A 20,010-nucleotide genomic window follows, 5' to 3' on the forward strand; every position below is an offset into this window, starting at 1 on the left:
GAGGGAATGGGAACATGGCTTCAGCCTCCCATGATGCAGTTTCCTCCCTCCCTGTTTCCCTACCCTGATACCAATGGCAAACAACTCATACTTTCTCATGCTTTTTTCAAAAGCCTGGATTAGCCATGTGCATGCCAGAGCCCAGAAGCATTGTCCCCGCTCAGCTGTGCATTCTTGTGGTGAGCATTACAAACACCCCACACCTTATCCTGCAATATTTCCAGAGCTGAGATAGGAGATATTGTGTGAAACATTTCAGTGTCGTTCAAGCAGCCGTGCTGCAAACCATAGAATAAAACAGCTGAACATGGTGGAGTGCCATTTCTGGTTCTGGGAAACAAGCACTGACTGGTGGGATCGCATAAGTCTGCAGGTATGAGATGATGAGCAGTGGCTGTAGAACTTTTGAATGCAGAAGGCCACTTTCCAGGAACTTTGTGAAGAGCTTTCCCCAGCCCTGAAGCACAACAACACTAAAATGAGATCTGCTATAACAGTGGAGAAGTGAGTGGTGATTGCTCTGTAGAAGTGTGCAATGCCAGACTGCTACCAGTCAGTGGGTAGTCAATCTAGAGTTGGTGAATCCACTGCGGGAGCTGTTATAATCCAAGTGTGCAGGGCCATTAATCAACTTCTGCTAAGAAGGGTAGTGACTCTGGGTAATGTGAATGGTACATAGTGGATGGTTTTGCTGCAATGGGGTTCTCTAACTGCATTGAGGTCATAGATGGCGTGCATCTCCCTGTCACCAGGCTGCCTAGCCAAAGAGTACATAAACCATACTGTGGCCGGGGCTGGCAGAGTACTTGTCAGGCCCTATGGCAGTGACTGGGACAGATCGCTCCACTGTCTCCATGGCTGAATCCATGTCAGAGAGTTCGCCTAGGGCTGTGGCTGGGGCAGAGAGCTCCTCCAGCCCCTGGGCTGTGGCTACAGCAGAGGGCTCCTCTGGCCCCGTGGACAGAGCAGATATCAACTCAGCCCAATGGCTGTGGACAGGCCAGAGAGCACCTCGGTTCTACAACTGTGGCCAGAACAGAGAGCTCCCCCAGGGTTGTGGGCCAGGCAGAGCCCTTCTTCGTCCCCAGGGCCACAACCATGGCAGAGCACTCCTCTGTCCCTGGGGCCATGGTGGAGCAACAGAGAGCTCCTTGGCCCTAGGGCTATGGGGGCAGGGCGAAGAGAGTTCCTCTGGCCTCCAGGCTGTGGTGGAGTGGCAGAGCACTCCTCCAGTCCTGGGACCATGTTGTGGGGGAGGACAGGGACAGAGAGCTCCTCGGGGCTGCAAGTGGGGCAGAGAGCTCCTCTGGCCCCAGGGCCATGGCCCAGGTGGCATAGTGCTCCTCCGGCCTTGGGGCTTCAGTGGGGTGACAGAGTACTCCTTCAGCCCTGGGGCCACATTGGAGGTGGGGTGGGACAGAACTACTTCAGGTTGCAGTGGGGTGACAGAGCGCTCCTCTGGCCACAGAGGGTAGAGAGCTCCTCTGGTTCTGGGGCCATGGGCAGGGCAGCAGAGCCCTCCGACCCTGGGGCTGCAGCGGGGTGGCAGAGCCTCCTCCAGTCCTAGGACCGTGGCTGGATTCCGTATTGTTGTTTTGATTCTAAAATTCCCTCTGCATTTTCATTAATGTAGATTCATTAGGCTCTATCTATTGGTGCTCCGCGAACCATGCTCCTCTCCTCTACTTCAGAGTTCTTAATGTGGGGGCTCCATGGTAGAGAGGAAACCGAGGATGGTTTGCCCATGCAGCGCTAGTTAGCCTTGAGACAGAACACAAGGAGGAGATAGTACATGTATGGGCCAAATAGATGCTGCTACCAAAGATCTCTGATCAGAAGCACAGGTCGCAGACACACCTACAGTGGAGCACCTATAGGGACAGAAATCTTGAAGAATCATTGTTACTGTACAAACTGAATAACTTTTTTTAAGCATTTTTTTTCTATTTAAATTTTCACAGTTGTAGGAAATTATGGTAGGGGCAACAGTATGAAACAGACAATTATTTAATAGCAGAAGATGTTAAAATTCAAAAAGTTAAACCTTTGTAACTTTATATCCGTTGAAACACAAATTGTTGACATCACATAAAAATGTACAAAATAAATATCTTTACATCAAACTCTAATAAGTTCTCAAGCAGCGTTTTTCTTACTTTGTATATCTGTACATTTTAATTATTATCAATGGAAATCATTCTTCAGTTCATATGCATATTTTAAAGTCGACACTTACTGATAAAAATTGAATCCTTCCAAGCCTCCGCATAACATTAATATTAAGAGTTCTGATTTACACTATGGAGTCCTCCCAAATTCAGTCTAGTACCTTAAAATCATTCTTCCTCTCTCTTTTTATTTGTCATGCCCCCGGTGCTGGTAATAGACCTGAGGGGAGTGATGCTGGAGTCTGTATTCTGGCTGTGCAGCATCAGAGGTTCGTCTTTATACTGGGGCCAGATATCCCAGGTTAGTTTTCACAGATTTGGTACTGCATTACAACAGATTTAAGTCAGTCCAACTCCATTAAAAAACAATCCAGAATGAAGTTGCACTGATGTAAAACTGAAGTAACATAATGCTGAATTAGATCCTAATATCTTAATCTTAATTAACCTGTATGACAGATGAATAAAGTTGTCCTAAATTTCATGTTCTTCTTCGAGTGATTGCTCATATCCATTCCAGTTAGGTGTGTGCATGCCATATGCACGTTCATTGGAAGACTTTTTACCCTAGCAACACTCGGTGGGTCAGCTGGGCGCCCCTGGAGTGGCGCGCTATGGCACCGGATATATACCCGTGCCAGCCCAGCCACCCCTCAGTTCCTTCTTACGCCCGTGTCGGTGGTTGGAACGGTGGAGCGCAGCTTAGCTGACCTCCACTTCCCTAGCTACTCGTAGTTCTCTCGTTCATTATTGTGTACATAGTTGTAAACTTTTTATATAGTTATACTTAGTTTATCTGTTTATAGCATAGTTAGTGTAATATAGTTAAGAGGGGTTCGGGGATTAGCCCCTTCCCCGCACCCAGTGCCGGGGCCCATGCCCGGTTCACCGGGTTTCAAACTGTGCTCGGCCTGTCGCAAACTGATGCCAACAGGAGATCCACACGACTCCTGTGTGAAGTGCCTTGGGGAATCGCACCTGACGGCTAAGTGTCACGTTTGCAAGGCTTTCAAGCTATGAACAAAAAAGGAGCGGGACTTCAGACTTAAACAGCTCCTCATGGAGGCGGCTCTCACCCCTCTACCTTCGGCAGCAAGCACTGGTCAATCGGCGGGTAGAAGCACCTTCTCGGCACCGGACCGCGCCGGTACTGCCAAGGCCTCTCGGCACTGGCTGTCGCCGGTGCTGAAGTCGGCTCCAAGCCACTCCCTCTCCCCAAGGTCGAGAAAGACTAAGACTCCTGCTGCTTCTGTGCCGTCTGCACCTCAGCCAGAGAGCTTGTCTAAGTTGGATCACCTGGCACCGACACCTGCTGTGGCACCGATGACGTCGGCACCATCGATTCCGGTCCCACAAGGGCCGTCGAGTCTGGCACCTGTTAGCTCCCCGGCATAAGCCACGGTAGAGCTTACTATCCCATCCATGCCGGAGATGTTCTCAATGGTGAGGGATGTGATTACCATGACAGAGTTGGCGCTGTCTCTACCCCTGGCACCACCGGTGTGGGTAATACAGTCTATAGGCAAGCCAGCCTTCATAAGACCACCTTCTGTCGGCACAGCAGACCGGCACCGTTCACGTTCACGGTCCCGCAGACACTCTAGATCCAGACGGTGCTCCCACTCCCGACGCCGCTCGCAGTCCCGGCACCATTCTCCTCCTTGATACCGGTCACACTCACGGCACCGGTCGGTATCCCGTTCACCAGCCCGCTACTCTCCGGACTGTTCTAGCTCCCGGCACCACTCTAGGCACCGAGACTCCCGTAGCCGCTCCCGACATCGAGCCTCGAGATCTCGGTCAACCTCCCGGCACTGCTCTGGTCACAGGTCCCGATCTCGTTCCCGGTACCGGTATGCCTCCCGGTACCGGTCTCCGGTGCCGAGTAGAGCAAGGTCCGCCAGAGACAGAAACTGCCCAGGGCTTCTCCGCTCCTCCATGGTCATCCAGACACACTTCAGTGTCGTCCCACGCTTACAGCTCATGTGCTCAGGACCACGATTCTGATGTGCCCACCAGAGTCTTTCAAGAGGCCCAGACCCAGGACCAAGGCCCACATTAGTGGTCCTTCTGGACACCTTGGGCATACCACCAGGCCCAAGGTGCTCCAGTAGTTCCATCTCGCTCTGCCCCATCAGAGCACTGAGTGCCAGAGGCTACAGCTAGCTGTCCCCCTCTGGCTGGTATGGAGAAAGCACCAGTCCACCCACCGGTCTCCCCGGTCCCACTGGAGCAGGAGGCTGCCCAAGAGCAAGAGGCCACACAGGACCTGCTCGTCACCGGCATTTCCTCTTCCTCTTTTCCAGATGAGGCGGTGGCAGGAACATCCTCCTCGGGCCCTCCTCCAATCGACCTAAGAGCCCATCAGGACCTCCTCACGAGGGTAGCACTCATTATGAACCTCCAGGTGGAGGAGGTCCCAGAGGTAGAGGACCCGGTAGTGAGCATTCTGTCGGCGGATACCACCACCAGAGTGGCTCTACCATTTATCTGGACCCATCCAAGCCAATGCCGACACTAAATGGCAATCTCTGGCCTCTATCCCTCCTGTGGCCAGGGGAGTCGAGCATAAATACATGGTACCCTCTAAGGAGTATGAGTATTTGTATGTCCGTCCTCCTCTCTGCTCACTAGTCGTTCAGTCCATTAATGAGAGGGAGCACCATGGCCAACAGGCACCAGCCCCAAAGTCGAAAGAGACTAGGCAAATGGACCTGCTCGGCCGCAAACTGTACTCGGCAGGCACCCTACAGCTCCAGGTGGCAAATCAACAAGCCCTGCTCAGCCGCTATAATTACAACACCTGGGCGGAGGTGGGTAGCTTTACGGAGCTACTCCCTCAAGACTCCCGCCAAGAGTTCGCTGCCTTCTTGGAGGAAGGGAAAAAGGTGACCAGAACTTCCCTCCAGGCCTCGCTAGATGCACCCGACTCAGCAGCCAGGACTCTGGCCTTGGGTGTTACCATGAGACGCATCTCATGGCTGCAGGTTTCCAACATTCCACCGGAGCTGCAGTATACCATCCAGGACTTGCCGTTTGATGGTAAAGGTCTTTTCTCAGAAAAGACTGACCCTAGACTGCAATGCCTGAAGGACAATAGGGTCATAATGCATTCTCTAGGCATGCATACACCGGTGACCCAACGCAGGCCTTCCCGTCCCCAGCCTCACCGCCCGTACTTTGTGCCTAGACACAGAAAAGACTTTGACAGGCGGCGCGGACAAGGTGGGCGTAGATGCCAGTCAGGACCCCAAGGGAGCCAAAACCAAGGTCCCTCGAAACCACCACTGGGACCAAAGTCCAACTTTTGAAGGTGCACCCGAGGACGGCGTACCAGTTACAGGCCAGGATCCTTTTCCTCCCTTCTCCAACCATCTCTGTTACTTCCTCCCGGCGTGGTCCCACTTAACCTCAGATCTCTGGGTCCTACGCATGGTGAAATATGGATACCACCTCCAATTTGTTTCAACCTCGCCCTCTCACCCTCCAACCCCGTCTCTCTTCAGGGACCCCTCTCACGAGCAATTCCTCTTGCAAGAGGTGTGGACGCTCCTCCCCAGGGAGCAATAGAGGAGGTACCAAAGGACAAAAAGGGCAAGGGGTTTTACTCCCATTATTTCCTAATCCCCAAATCAAAGGGAGGTCTCAGACCTATCCTAGACCTGCAAGGACTCAACAAGTTTATGATAAAGTTGAAATTCCGCATGGTATCCCTGGGGACCATTATCCCGTCCTTGGATCCTGGAGACTGGTATGCCGCCCTCGATATGAAGGACGCATACTTTCACACCGCCATTTTTCCTCCGCACAGGAGGTACCTTCGCTTCGTAGCTGACCGTCAGCACTTCCAGTTTACGGTCCTGCCCTTTGGCCTTTCTACAGCCCCAAGGGTATTTACAAAGTGTGTGGCCGTAGTCGCTGCATATCTCCGCTGACGTCGGATACACGTTTTTCCGTATCTGGATGATTGGCTCATCCGAGGAGCCTCCGAGACACAAGTCACCCAGCATGTGGGCATCGTCAAGGACCTATTCACACGTCTAGGCCTGATGATCAATATGGAGAAATCCGCTCTGGTTCCCACACAGAGGTTAGACTCCAATCTAGCCAAGGCCTACTTACCACAGCCGCGATTTCAGGCAATGGGAACAATCATCCAAGGTCTACAGAATTTCCCAACTACCTCAGCTTGTCTCGGTCTCCTAGGTCACATGGCTGCCTGCACATTCGTGACCAAATACGCGAGACTCTGCCTCCGTCCTCTCCAAACTTGGCTCAACTCGGTATACCACCCGGGCAGAGACCCAATAGACACAATAGTCACCATTCCCCCGAGCACCCTAGGCTCCCTAGACTGGTGGCTGACTCCCTCCCTGGTGTGTGCAGGGATGCCATTCCATCTGTCCCAACCTTCAGTGTCCCTGACGACAGACGCGTCATCTCTCAGCTGGGATGCTCACCTCGGACTCCTTCGTACTCAAGGCCTCTGGTCATCTCAGGAACTGGCGCTACACGTAAATGTCCAAGAGCTGAAAGCAGTCCGCCTGGCATGCTAGGCGTTCCAGCAACATTTACAAGGCCATTGTGTCTCAGTGTTTACAAACAACACAACGGCCATGTATTACATAAACAAACATGGAGGGACTCGATCTTCCCCCCTTTGTCAGGAGACCATCCGACTCTGGGACTTTTGCATAGCCCCCTCAATAGACCTGGTAGCGTCCTTTCTCCCAGGGGTTCGGAACACTCTGGCAGATCAACTGAACAGGTCCTTCCTGCGCAACGACTGGTCGATACGCCTGGATGTTATTCATTCGGTTTTCCAGAAGTGGGGATTTCTCCACATAGACCTGTTTGCTTCCTGCGCCAACAGGAAATGCCAGATTGTCTGCTCCTTCCAGGGTCTTTCACCGGGATCGATCTTGACGCATTCCTAGTGCCGTGGAAGAACCGGCTGCTCTATGCCTTCCCACCGTTCCCGTTGGTTCACAAAGTCCTGCTAAAACTCCGCAGGGACAGAGCGCACCTAATCATGATCGCTCCAGGCAACACTGGTACACCACACTGCTCAACCTGTCGATAGCCAATCCAATTATCCTGCCACTCCACCCAGACCTCATAACAGGACCATGGCAGTCTTTGTCACCCAGACCTGCAGGCCCTTCACCTCATGGCGTGGCTGCTGTGTGGCTAAACCAGTCGGAGTTGCCTTACTCTGCTTCAGTACAACAAGTACTCATGGGTAGCAGGAAGCCTTCCACTCGGTCAACCTATCTGGCCAAGTGGAAGCGTTTCTCCTCCTGGTGCGGAACGCAGAATGTTACTCCCACTGAGGTCTCGATCCCTACCATCTTGGACTACCTCTGGTCTCTTAAGCAGCAAGGCCTGGCGGTATCTTCATTGAGGGTGCACTTGGTGGCCATCTCTACCTTCCACCCGGGGGAGAGTGGCCGCTCCGTGTTCTCGCACCCTATAGTTACTAGATTTCTCAAGGGCCTGGATCTCCTATACCCCCAAGTACGCCGCCCTGCCCCTACCTGGGACCTCAACCTAGTCTTAAACAGACTTATGTCTCCACCATTCGAGCCGTTGGCAACTTGCTCGCTGCTATACCTGTCCTGGAAGACAGTTTTCCTTGTAGCCATTACATTGGCCAGATGAGTCTCTGAGCTTCGAGCTCTTACGGTAGACCCACCGTATACTGTCTTTCACAAGGACAAGGTGCAGTTGCGACCACACCCAGCATTCCTCCCTAAAGTGATATCAGCCTTCCATATCAATCAGGACATCTTCCTTCCGGTCTTCTTCCTGAAGCCACACTCATCTCGACAGGAACAACAGTTGCACTCCCTAGATGTCCATAAGGCGCTCGCATTTTATATCGAACGGACGAAGCCCTTTCGTAAATCGCCCCAACTCTTCGTTGCAGTGGCTGACCGAATGAAGGGCCTACCTGTCTCCTCCCAGAGAATCTGCTCTTGGGTGATGGCGTGCGTCCGCACTTGCTATGACTTGGCTCATGTTCCCTCGGGTCATCTCACCACACATTCTGCCAGGGCTCAGGCTTCATCTGCTGCCTTCCTGGCAGGGCCGGCTTTAGGCCTATTCCACCAATCCCCCCGAATCGGGCCCCGCGCCTAAGAGGGCCCTGCACCCAGTGAGAATCCCTTCCCCGGCTAGTGGCGTCTTTTTTAATTTTTACTAACCTGGCAGCGCTCCGGGTCTTCAGCAGCACTTCGGTGGCAGGTCCTTCGCTTGCTCTGGGTCTTCGGTGGCACTTCGGTGGCGGGTCCGTCAGTGCCGCCAAAGACCTGGAGCGAGTGAAAGACCTGCCGAGTGAAGACTCAGAGCACCGCCTGGTGAGTACAAGCCCCACGTGGTTTTTTTACATTTTTTTTTTTTAAAGTCATCCCTGCCGGGGCCCTGCCGAAACTGTTCGAATTGGGCCCCGCACTTCCTAAAGCTGGCCCTGCTTCCTGGCTCATGTACCATTCCAGGAAATATGTCACGCAGCTACCTGGTCCTTGGTCCACAGCTTTGCTTCGCATTATGCTCTGGTTCAACAGTCTAGAGATGATGCAGCCTTTGGCTCAGCAGTTTTGCATTCTGCCACATCACACTCCGACCCCACCGCCTAGGTAAGGCTTGGGAATCACCTAACTGGAATGGATATGAGCAATCACTCGAAGAAGAAAAGATGGTTACTCACCTTTGTAATTGTTATTCTTCGAGGTGTGTTGCTCATATCCATTCCAAACCCACCCTCCTTCTCCACTGTCGGAGTAGCCGGCAAGAAGGAACTGAGGGGTGACTGGGTCGGCAGGGGTTTATATCTGGTGCCATAGCAGCGCCACTCCAGGGGGGCCCAGCTGACCCACCGAGTGTTGCTAGGGCAAAAAGTCTTCCGACGAATGTGCACGCAGCGCGCGCACACCTAACTGGAATGGATATGAGCAACACATCTCGAAGAACAACAGTTACAAAGGTGAGTAACCGTCTTTTATTTTCAGGTCTGTGCTTGTTACAGGTTTTTTTGTTCAGTAGAACTTTACTTTGGAATTTCTAAGTTTCCTAATGTTTGTGGGTTGCTTTTAGAAAACTAAAATGTTTAATTTATTTTTGCTGAAAAAACCCAATTTGTTCTTTAAACCAGAACTCAGGGTTAACGAATATTTTTGCTTGGGAATTTCCTTAAATATGTTTAAAGTTGTATAGTGTTAGAATGCCTTGCAGGAGTTTTAGGGACTCCAGTAGACCTGGCAAACCTTCATTGGACCTTGCAAGTGTGCATGGACCCTGGTGGATCTTGCTAGCTTCCCAGAAATGAACCCTGTTCTATCCCAGACAACCACCCATCTCTGCATTTTTACTTCCTTCTTCTTGTTTTCCATGTAGACATCTAATTCCCAGTATAACTTTCCCTTTTTTATCTCCTTCTAGACTGAATCTGACAGCACTACAAGTGGTTCCCTACCTGACAGTCCTCCAATCTATGCAATGCACTCTTTGCAAAACATGCAATAAACAGATGCATGCATTACTATATATATTATTTAAAAGATACAAGTATATACCTGTTATAAAATACATCTGCCTATAACTTTTGTGGTTTTTTTAAATGTATATATGTGTGTTTTATATTCTGGTGATATTTAAATATCTCTGCAATCTTTTTGTTTGCTTTTTCAAAGGCATTTCTACTTGTTAAGGCGTTTTGGAGAAGCACTTTGGCATTTTTTTGTAAATCTGTTTTGGAGATATTGTGAGCCAAAAATGCAATCAGAAAACCTCTGAAAACTAAATGTTGGAAAACCTTAACATCTTCTACCGACGAAGTGGGTATTCACCCACGAAAGCTCATGCTCCAAAACGTCTGTTAGTCTATAAGGTGCCACAGGACTCTTCGCAGCTCTAACTTCTTGTGACATTTGTTCCAAACTTGCCAGAAAACTTCTACCTTTGGGATGAGATGTAGCATGTGAAATTTCATGATGGTTTGTTTTTTGTTGAAGATAAGGGACAGGATGGGAGGTTGCTGAAAAATGGATTGATAGCAGGAAGTGAGTTTTAACTTTAACTATTATATGCAAGAACTAGGACCTCTAGTTCAGTGAGGGCATGGCCCTGCCTCTCTCTGCTCCCTATTGGGGGGGCTACTGCCACTTCTGATACTAGTCTTGAGCAAGGACTGGTGTTTTGTGTTTTCTAAGCACAAGGACTGGTATTTTGACTGGGACATGTGCCTAGAGACTAGATATGTAAGGTAGGAAGTATCCTTTTTTCCTTTCTTTCTCTTTTGCCCTCACACACCCCATACAGGAAAACACAATCTTGCTCTTTTTCACTGATGATAACAATTAGATAAATATTATAAGCGTTCATGTCAGATTTTGCATTTAGAAATATTCTGGGGGAATATGTCTAGTACTATTTTCCTGTTTCCTTATGTCCATTATATTGATTTGTTTTTATTTCTACTGGTTTGCTTCTATGAAAATCTTCAATAAAGAAAAAATATTTTAAAAATATTGCTAATGAAATTGTCATTTTTTAATATTAACAGAATCTTCTGCAATGTTACGAAGATTTGTGTCAGGAAGTACCAACAGTGTTTGTAAATTTGATGGCACCGAAAATGAGAAAGGTTGGTAATGCTAAATATATTTTAATTTGAATATACTGGAAGTTAGTGTAGCTTTAGAATTGTTTGTAATTTTCTTAACACTAAGATTCCAAATTAAACAATTCTTCACAGCTGAATCTTACTGATTCACACTAATGCCTGAGAGACCCACTGCAGATTATGTAATGTTGTGATTTAGCAAGTGAATAACACAGTGCTCCAGATTCTAATTTACAGTCAGGCCACTGTATACCACTCTAGCAGTATAAAGATTGCTTATTCCCACTTTGAGGCTTGTTTACATTGCCAAAACAGTGTGCATGTGCAGTATAGGAATGTAGGCCTGGAAGGGACCTCCTGGGTCACTGAGTCCAGTCGCCTTATATTGCAGGTGAGCTGTGTTCCCTCTAAGCTGCATGATCACACGGCCACCCAGGAGTGAATCAAGTGCCACACAGTTGATTAGCAGAGGCAGGTATGGTGGCGTGTGTTCTGGTTCCCCTACCCGCCTACCCCCGCTGCTCTGCAGCCATATTGCTCCTGCCCTCTGCCTTGGATCTCGTGGCCAGCTGCTATCAGGACCCTCCTGATTGCTGTGCAGAGTGAGAGGGGAGAGGAGACACTGATGTCAGGGTGTTCCCCCTGCCTACGTACCCCATATCCACAGAGGGGGGATGAGAGGACAGGATTCAGGAGCAGGAGAGCTGCTGGCAGGTGCTGTGGTCTGAGCTGTCTGTTGAGTGCCTTAAAGAGACAGCTCATAGATGGAGCCCTACCAAATTCACAGCCATGAAAAGTGCGTCGTGGACCGTGAAATCTGGCTTCCTATCGTGAAATCTGGTCTTTTACGTGCTTTTACCCTATATTATACAGATTTCACCAGGAAGACTAGCATTTCTCAAATTAGGGATCCTGACCCAAAAGGGAGTTGCACGGGGGTCACAAGGTTGTTTTAGCAGGGTTGTGGTATTGCCACCCTTATTTCTGCACTGCCTTCAGAGCTGGGCGGTTGGAGAGTGGCAGCTGTTGACCGAGGGCCCAGCTCTGCAGGCAGCATCACAGAAATAAGGGTGGCAATACCATATCATGCCATCCTTACTTCTGTGCAGCTGCTGCTTGTGGCTCTGCCTTTGCAGCTGGGCTCCCAGCCAGCAGCCACCGCTCTCCAGCTGCCCAGTTATGAAGGCAGAGCCGCCATCAGCAGCAGCGTAGAAGTAAGAGTAGCTGTACCACAACCCCCCCTACAATAACCTTGTGACTGCTCCACAACTGCTTTTCGGGTCAGGACCCCTACAGTTACAACACCATGAAATTTCAGATTTAAATAGCTGAATTCATTAAATTTATGATTTTTTAAATCCTATAACCGTGAAATTGACAAAAATGGACTGTGAATTTGGTAGTGCCCTAGTCATAGACTTCTCCAGGAGCCAGCACACTCTCTTTCTCTCTCTCTCACACACACACACACTCTCTCTCTCTCTCTCTCTCTCACTCTCTGACACACTCACCTCCCAGCCCATACTTGAGTTGTTGTTGTTACTTCTTGGTACTTCCTCCAATGCACATATATTCTCTGTAATTTTATTCCTTCAGAGTGCTGTTATTTTAGTTTTTTGACTTGTCTATGCATTTCACAATTTTATTTCTCTCTTATGCTTAAATTTAATTCTTTGAGTAGCGAGTTCTAAAATGCCTAACCTGTCCTAACTGAAGTAATTATCCCTATGGTAACTTTTAAAAATATATATTATATCTAGGTTTTTTGTTTCTACTGGTTGCGCACATCCGCACACTAACTGATATTGGTGCACATAACAAAATTCATTCCTCACATGGATGGAAAAAATTAGAGTGAACATTGTAGGTGACCCTGTCCTATTAATACAGTTCATAAACTGATCAAGCTTTATCTTAAAATTAGTTAGATTGTTTACCCCCACTACTCCTGTTGGGAGGCTGTTTCTAGGGTGACCAGATGAGAAAGATGAAATATTGGGACGGGGGCGGGCGGGGAGGGAGTTGGAGAAAAAAAAAAAAAGCTGCCAGAGCGCCCGCTGTTCTGCCACTGCTGCCAGGCGGCACAGCCCCGTCTCCACCCAACTCTATGGTGGCTGCAACAGCTGAGCACGCCCTGGCCCAGAGCTGCCAAACCCACGTGCTGTGCTAGATCCCCGGGGCAGCCTGGCTCGCTTCCTGACCACCCTCCTTGCCTGGGCCAGGCCGCTCTGTGAGCCATGGGCACAGCACAGGAGGCCGAGGCCTGCCTCACCTTCTACCGGGGGCTTGGGCGGAGGGAGCCGCTGTGGGATATCTGCCAGGCCATGCTCACTTTCCTAGAGAAACTGGACTGGAGCAGTTCTCAGGGTGAGTGCTGGGGGCTACCCACTCCCTCCAGGCTTGCGCCGCCATACAGCTGATCAGCGCAAGCCTGGGAGGGAGGAGGAATGCGGTGTGCTTGGGGAAGAGGTGGGGCCATGGCAGGGATTTGGGTAGGGATCCACTGGGGCGGGACTGAGGGTGGGGCCAGGGTGCGGATTTGGGGAGGGATCCAATGGGGGAAGGAGGGGGTGGGGCTGAGGGCAGAGGAGGGCGAGAGACCCTCCAAGCTCCACCTGTGTGCCGGAGCGGAGGGCAAAATTGCTTGTTTATCCAGTGTCCTGACCGAACACCAGTCGGGACACGGGACAAAATATCTGGACAGTCCTGTAAAATCGGGACATCTGGTCACTCTAGCTGTTTCAGAAGTTCACTCCTCTGATTATTAGGAATCTTAAATAGCTTTTCTCCATCCCTGATGTTTACCCCTCTCCCCAATGTTTTTGCAGAGAGCAGCTATTTCTTCTTTGAGTAGTGTCTCTATGGGTGCTCCACCATAGTTATGTCTGATTTCCTGTGCTGATGATTGGAGAACTTTGGTAGCAGTGTCAGTTGGATCCACACATGCACTGTCTCTCCTTCTCAACTGCCCTTGGCTAGAGACAAAGCTTTAGCTGTCCATTCACAGATCATTAACTCCTTTACAGTTGCTAATTTTTAACTTCCCTTAAAGTCTCTTTTCTTCATTTGTTTTTCCTTTGGCCAATGCCTTAAAAAAAGGGAGAGAAAAAGAAAGGACTTTGTTCTTTTATCAACCCTAGGTATAGGGGGACTCCCTCCCCCCGACCAAGGGTATGCCCCAGCTCCCCGGGCTTCAAGAAATGCTTCACTTGCAGCGAGGTGTTCCCGGTCACTGGCAAGCAATCTCACTGCATCTGCTGCCTTGGCGAGGGCCACATCCAACAAAATTGTTCCCTCTGACAGCAGCTCCAACCAAGATCCCACAAGGACAGAGAGCTGTGTCAAAAAATTATCTTCATGGAGCCATCTCTTCAAACTCAACCTTCTGGCAGTCGTGAGTCTCACTGTAGGGATGTGGACTCAGCCCTGCAGCGCCTCCTGCTGGTTGTCCTTGGGAATTAGCTCTTTTTCTAGCCAGGGGCGCCCTCTGCAGGCCGGTGACCCGCTATCACTTGGCCCCGCATCTCTCCTGGACCCGGTGCCCTGTTATCTGGGGCGCTGCTCCCTGACAGTAATCCCTCAGTCTTAGGGTCTCCCTTTCCCGGGGAACCCCCACCCACTATCTCCATCTCGCCTCAGTATACGGCTATTGCCAGTCATTGTCTAGCCCCCACACCCTGGGGCCGACTGCAGTATCAGACTACTCATCACTGGCAAGGCTGGGTTTGGACCTGCTGCCTTTGCCTACCCCGGGCTGCCCTGTGCAACCCCCAGTACCTATTTGCCTTCTGCTAGGCCACAGCATGGGGCTTTCCAGGCTGGAGCTCCCCGGCTCCTCTGCCTTTCCCCAGCCCTGCTTCACTGAGGTACCCTGTCTCTAGCTCCCTGCAGCCAGGCCCATCTCCCTCTACAAAGAGAGAGAGTCTGTTGAGCTCCTGGCTCCCAGCCTCTTATATACAGGCCAACTGGGGTCTGATTGGAGCGTGGCCCAGCTGCGGCTACTTCCCCAATCAGCCTAGCAGCTTTTGCCCCTGCCACAGCCCTCTCCCAGGGCTGTCTTTAAACCCCTCAGGGTAGGATAAGGTGACTACCCCGCTACACTCCCCCACAACCTTCAACCTTGAAGGACAGTGGATCAAGGAAGCAGTCTGGGACTCCTCTCACAGGTCTAAAAAGAGAGTGAGAAGTCCCCTCAGCAAGCCTAGGGGTAGCTATAAGCAATTGCCATCTCACTCAATATACTCAGCACTGCTGACATTGAGACCATGTGGCCTCATGGTGACTGTCAGTATCTGACCAATGGACCCTTTTTGCACGGCACCAAATTGTCATCACCAGAAGATAAGGGCAAACACCCTAGAAAGATGTTCGTGGTACGCGAGTCGACCTCAGTACTGTCAGCAACAAGAGTCCACCTGGCACCAGAGAGATCAGTGATGGTTTCCTCTCCCCTCTGGCAGTGACACCTGGATGATCGGTACTGATGGAATTCTGTCAGACCAGAGACCTCCACATTCTAGAGGCATCCGAGTCTTCACTTCTCCATACTGAGATCATGGCACTGAACCTTTGCCAGGCATGGGGGATATCACCACAATCATGACATGCCCCTCCTTTATCTAGTGAGGGGTTGGACAGTGAGTCAGAGGAGATCTCACAGTACTCCTCGCAAGCTCCATATGAGAACCACTGTCAATAGGGTCCAAGAATGTACTTGCAGATCGCACCACTACCATCTTGGTATGGCCACCCACGAACATCTCCACCAGGCCCTATACCACCACAATGCCCATACGGGGATCCTTGGATGGCACATCGACAGCTAGCCTTACGAGCATCAAGCATCACCCAACAACCTTTTTGGCTTGCTCCTTCAGCCACAGCATCTAGGGCCTCAGAGCCTCCAGAAATGGAGGAACAAGAAGCTGACACAGAGGAAGATATAACATCTAAGCCTGTATCCTCCTCTTCCCTGGACAAAGTGGTCATGCCTTCACCACCATCAATGCAGATGACTTCTGTCTGTTTCAGGAGCTGGTGAAAAGAGTAGCAAATGCCTTCCACATACAACTAGAGGAAGTCAAGGACATACACTACCAGCTCATTGATATCCTCTACTCTTCAGATTCCCTGAAGATTGCCTTCCCAATTAATGAAGCCATCTTAGACCCAGCTAAAATGGTGTGGCTAACCTCAGGATTGGTAGTCCTGACGTACAAGCATGCAGGCAAGAAATATGTCCCCGCAAAGGAATCAGAGTTCCTTTTCTCCCATCTGCTACCCAACAACATTTTGGTGGAAGCCATGAATTTCCATGGTCAAGAGCACAATTCCAGGCCAATGCCCTACAAAAAAAATTGAAAATGCCTTGATCTCTTTGGCAGGAAGGCGTATTCCTGGGCCACCTTACAATTCCGTGCTGCCAACTATCAGATACTCATGGTAAAATACAATTACATTAATTACAATAAGCCGAATGACTTTATTGATAAGCTGCCAGAGAGTCATTGGGAATCCTTCAAAGCCATCATTCAGGAGGGACAACTAGTGGCAATAACATCACTACATTTGGCCCTCGATACCACTGACACGGCGGCCAGATCTATCTCCACTACTGTGGTGATGAAACAGGTGTCATGGCTCCACGTGTCAGGATTTCTGAAGAAGGTGCAGACCATGGTAGATCTCCCCTTTGAGGGTGTGAAGCTCTTTACAGAGAAGACTTATGCCTCCCTTCATAACCTGAAGGATTTCAGGGCCACTCTCAGGTCACTGGGAATCTATACACTGGAGCAAAAGTGAAGCTTTAGCCCCCCCAATCACAGCACAGGCCATATACAACTCAATTCCCATCACAGCGCCATTATGAGCCACAGTGAAAAAAAAGGAAAATTCCCAAAATGCAAGCTGCGCGGTCCACAATCTTTGACCCAGCCCTAGCTCTAACCATCACTTTAGATAGACGGGTCAAGGTGTTGCAAGACAACTCCCCACAAATGACTATGGTTATGCGTGCATTTGGCCACTATTTTGCAGCATTCTGTGGTGCCTAGGAGTGCATAATGTCAGATAGATGGATCTTAGAGATCATCCAATCTGGATACTCCACACGCTTCACGTCTCTATCCCCTCCACACCACCCTTTCTCGACCCTCTTCAGGGAGTCTTCTCACAAGAGTCTACTATGAAAGGAAGTAGGTCAACTGCTCCAGTTAGGATCTATAGAGCCAGTATCTCAAAATCTATGAGGCAAGGGGTTCTTCTCTCGTTACTTCCTAATACTCAAAAGAAAGAGAGATTGGAGACCCATACTGGACCTCAGAGCTCTCAACAAGTTTATCAAAGCTCAGAAGTTCAAGGTGGTTACATTATCAACGATTATTCCATCACTGGAACAGGGAGACTGTTTTCAGCTCTCGACCTACAGGATGCCTGCTTTCACATTTCAATTCTACTGACTCACAGATGATTTCTCATATTCTTTTTGGGACATGACTATTACCAACATGGAGTCCCCCCCTTCAGACTCTCATTGGCCCTGAGAGTATTTTCAAGTGTTCTCTCAGTGGTAGCCTGTCTCCTCAGAGCTCAATTGCTCCAGGAGGCTCATCAAGGCCTCAACACCACAATACATTTGTTTACAGAACTGGGCTTTCAGATCAACACCTAGAAGTCAACTGTCATGCCAATGCCACACTTGGAATTTATAGGGGTGACCTGGATATCCTACAGGCCAAAGCCTTCCTACCTCAACACATGTTCCTATCCCTGGTCTCACTCATAGACACAGTTCAGCATACTCCACAAATACCTGCTAGACTCTGCTACCTCCAACTGTTGGGGCATATGGCGATGAGTACGGCAGTGACACCATATGCCAGACTCCATATGTGATGCCTCCAACTATTGTTCAGTTTAGTTTACAGACTGAACAGGGACAGGGTGGAGAAACCTCTGTCACTACCAGGATCAACAACTCCTTAGACTGGTGGAAGGACTGAGCCAATGTGTGAAAAGGGATCCCCTTCTTGCACGTCACCATTGTTGCTCCTTACTACTGGGTCATGCACTTAAACAGCCTCACTACTAAGGCAAATGGTCACTTACAGAGATATCTCTACATATAAATCTCCTTGAACTGAGGGTGGTCAGGAATGCCTATGCCCATTTCTTCCTGCTGATACCAGTATCTCATACAAAGATCCCAAAAGACAACATAGCCTGCATGTACTACATCAAACACTGGGGTGTGGGAGGTTGCCCTCCATATGTGTGGAGGAGGGGTGCACCCTGCTGGGAGTGGTGCCAGGTCTATAGCAAGCCTGGCAGGGCAGACTGCGTCCTTCCCTGCCTGCCAACCAGAGCGGCGCGGAGCCCTCCTGGCAGGCGGTGTTATGAGCGCTCCGCTGAAGGAAGCCCTGGCCGCCCTCCTTCTCTCTCTCTCCCCTGCTAGCCGGGGCACGTCTGCAGGGCCGAGCGTCCCCCTGCACCCACGCTCTGTCTGCCCTGCAGGTTTTGTTTTTGTTTTTGTTTTTTTTCCCCTTCACGGCTCTGGTCGCCCCACAGGTTTGTTTTTTTTCTTCCCTTCGCCTCTCCAGCCAGCCTGCAGGTTTGTTTGTTTGGGTTTTTTCCCCCTTCGCCGCTCTGGCCGCCCCGCAGGTTTTTTTTTTTTCCCCCTTTGCTGCTCCGGCCAGCCCAAAGATTTTTTTGTTTATTTTTGTTTTCTTTTGCTTGGAGTGGCAAAAAAACCAGAGCCAGCCCTGGCTCCTGGGAGGAGGAGAGACGGGGCCAGGCCTTGGGGAAGGGGAGGAATGGGGCCGTGGGGGCACAGGAGCCATGAGCTGTTCAGCGGGGGCGGGGAATCATTGCAGAACCATCAATCAAGGAAGTTTTTATGGCTCTGAGTTGCTGATTAGTGTGGCTTGTGTAGTGGGCAGTGCTGTTTAGGTGTTCTTTGGCCACCAGCCAATCAGCGAGGAGAACTCTGCTCCTGGAGCGGGGCTGAGTGACCCCACAGGTGCAGCTCCGCCTCCTTCCCCTACCTGCTTCTCCTGGGCAGCAGGCTGCTTTCTGTGGCTCTGCAGCTGAGCAGCTCCCAGCCTCGCTTCAACCTCTCACCCAACTTAAGGCAGCCAGTAGCAGCAGCTGAGCTGGTAAGTGTATTTCAAAGGGGTTCTTTGGGGGTGGACTGAAACCCCTTCCCAGGTGGCTGTGCTGAGAGCTGGCACCTGGCTGCTGGTGGGGTGGCTGTCTGCATAGTGGGGGGCACCAGCTGCCACCCAGCTCTCTGCATTTGGCAGGGGTCTCAGCCAGAGGCATCTCCGGAAACATCCCCTGCACTCCTGCAACACAGAGAGACTGAGAGTACCAGCCCTTGCCGGGCAGCTTGATCAGGATGGGCATGGGGGGGGGCATCTCCTGGGGATGGGGAGTAGGAAAGGGAAACTGAGGCTATCAGGGGAAACTGTCATAGCAGTGAAATCTTTGCCTTGGGATGTGGATGGAATTGTCTCCCAAGGGAAGACTAGAACTATCTGCTATTGTAGTATGTGTTTAGTCCATGTGCTCTGGCAAACACAAGTTCAGGCACCATGTTGGGGGTGAGAAAGGAGATAGGAAAAGGAAACTGAGGCTATCAGGGGAAACTGTCCTAGCAGTGCAATCTCTGCCTTGGGATGTGGAGGGAATTGTCTCTCAAGGGAAGGGCTAGTGATCATGTTGGCGGTGGAGGAGAGGGGGGGCATTGCTGAGTCCTGGGGTTGAATAATTCTCTGGTGATGAGCATTGAATTGCTAATTGTCATTCACTTGCTGCACAATGGCTGGTGATGGTTATTTAACATCCACCCAGCCATTTGGTCAAGTGCCTTGTTTCTGGGGAGTTGCCTTCTGGGGTACACACAAATTTGTAGCATATTTCATTCACACCATACAGTACAATCTCATAACTTTATACACTTTTAATGATATACATATTTTGACAGAACAGTGGGTTTCAGCAAATGATAACCTTTCCCATAATACCTTACATGGCATGCTTTATATGAAATATAAAAAATGTATACAAATGATGAATATGGGGCTTGCAGTGCATAGCATGCTGCTCCCCTGAGGTATATAGCAGTGGCTCTCAAAACTTTTGTACTGGTGGCCCCTTTCACACAGCAAGCCTCTCAGTGCGATTCTCCCTTATAAATTAAAAACACTTTATATATATTTA

General features: G+C 50.1%; 1 protein-coding gene across 1 annotated transcript in view; it reads left to right on the plus strand.

The window, feature by feature from the left end:
- DNAH8 (dynein axonemal heavy chain 8) overlaps positions 1-20,010 on the plus strand; it is a 621,721-nt gene that overhangs the window by 158,862 nt on the left and 442,849 nt on the right. The window contains exon 20 of the mRNA XM_075064269.1: positions 10,732-10,812. Coding sequence (XP_074920370.1) covers positions 10,732-10,812 — 81 coding nt within the window. The remainder of the gene's footprint in view (positions 1-10,731; positions 10,813-20,010) is intronic.

This window comes from Chelonoidis abingdonii, chromosome 3 (assembly GCF_003597395.2).
Source record: "Chelonoidis abingdonii isolate Lonesome George chromosome 3, CheloAbing_2.0, whole genome shotgun sequence".
Lineage (NCBI taxonomy): Eukaryota > Metazoa > Chordata > Testudines > Testudinidae > Chelonoidis > Chelonoidis abingdonii.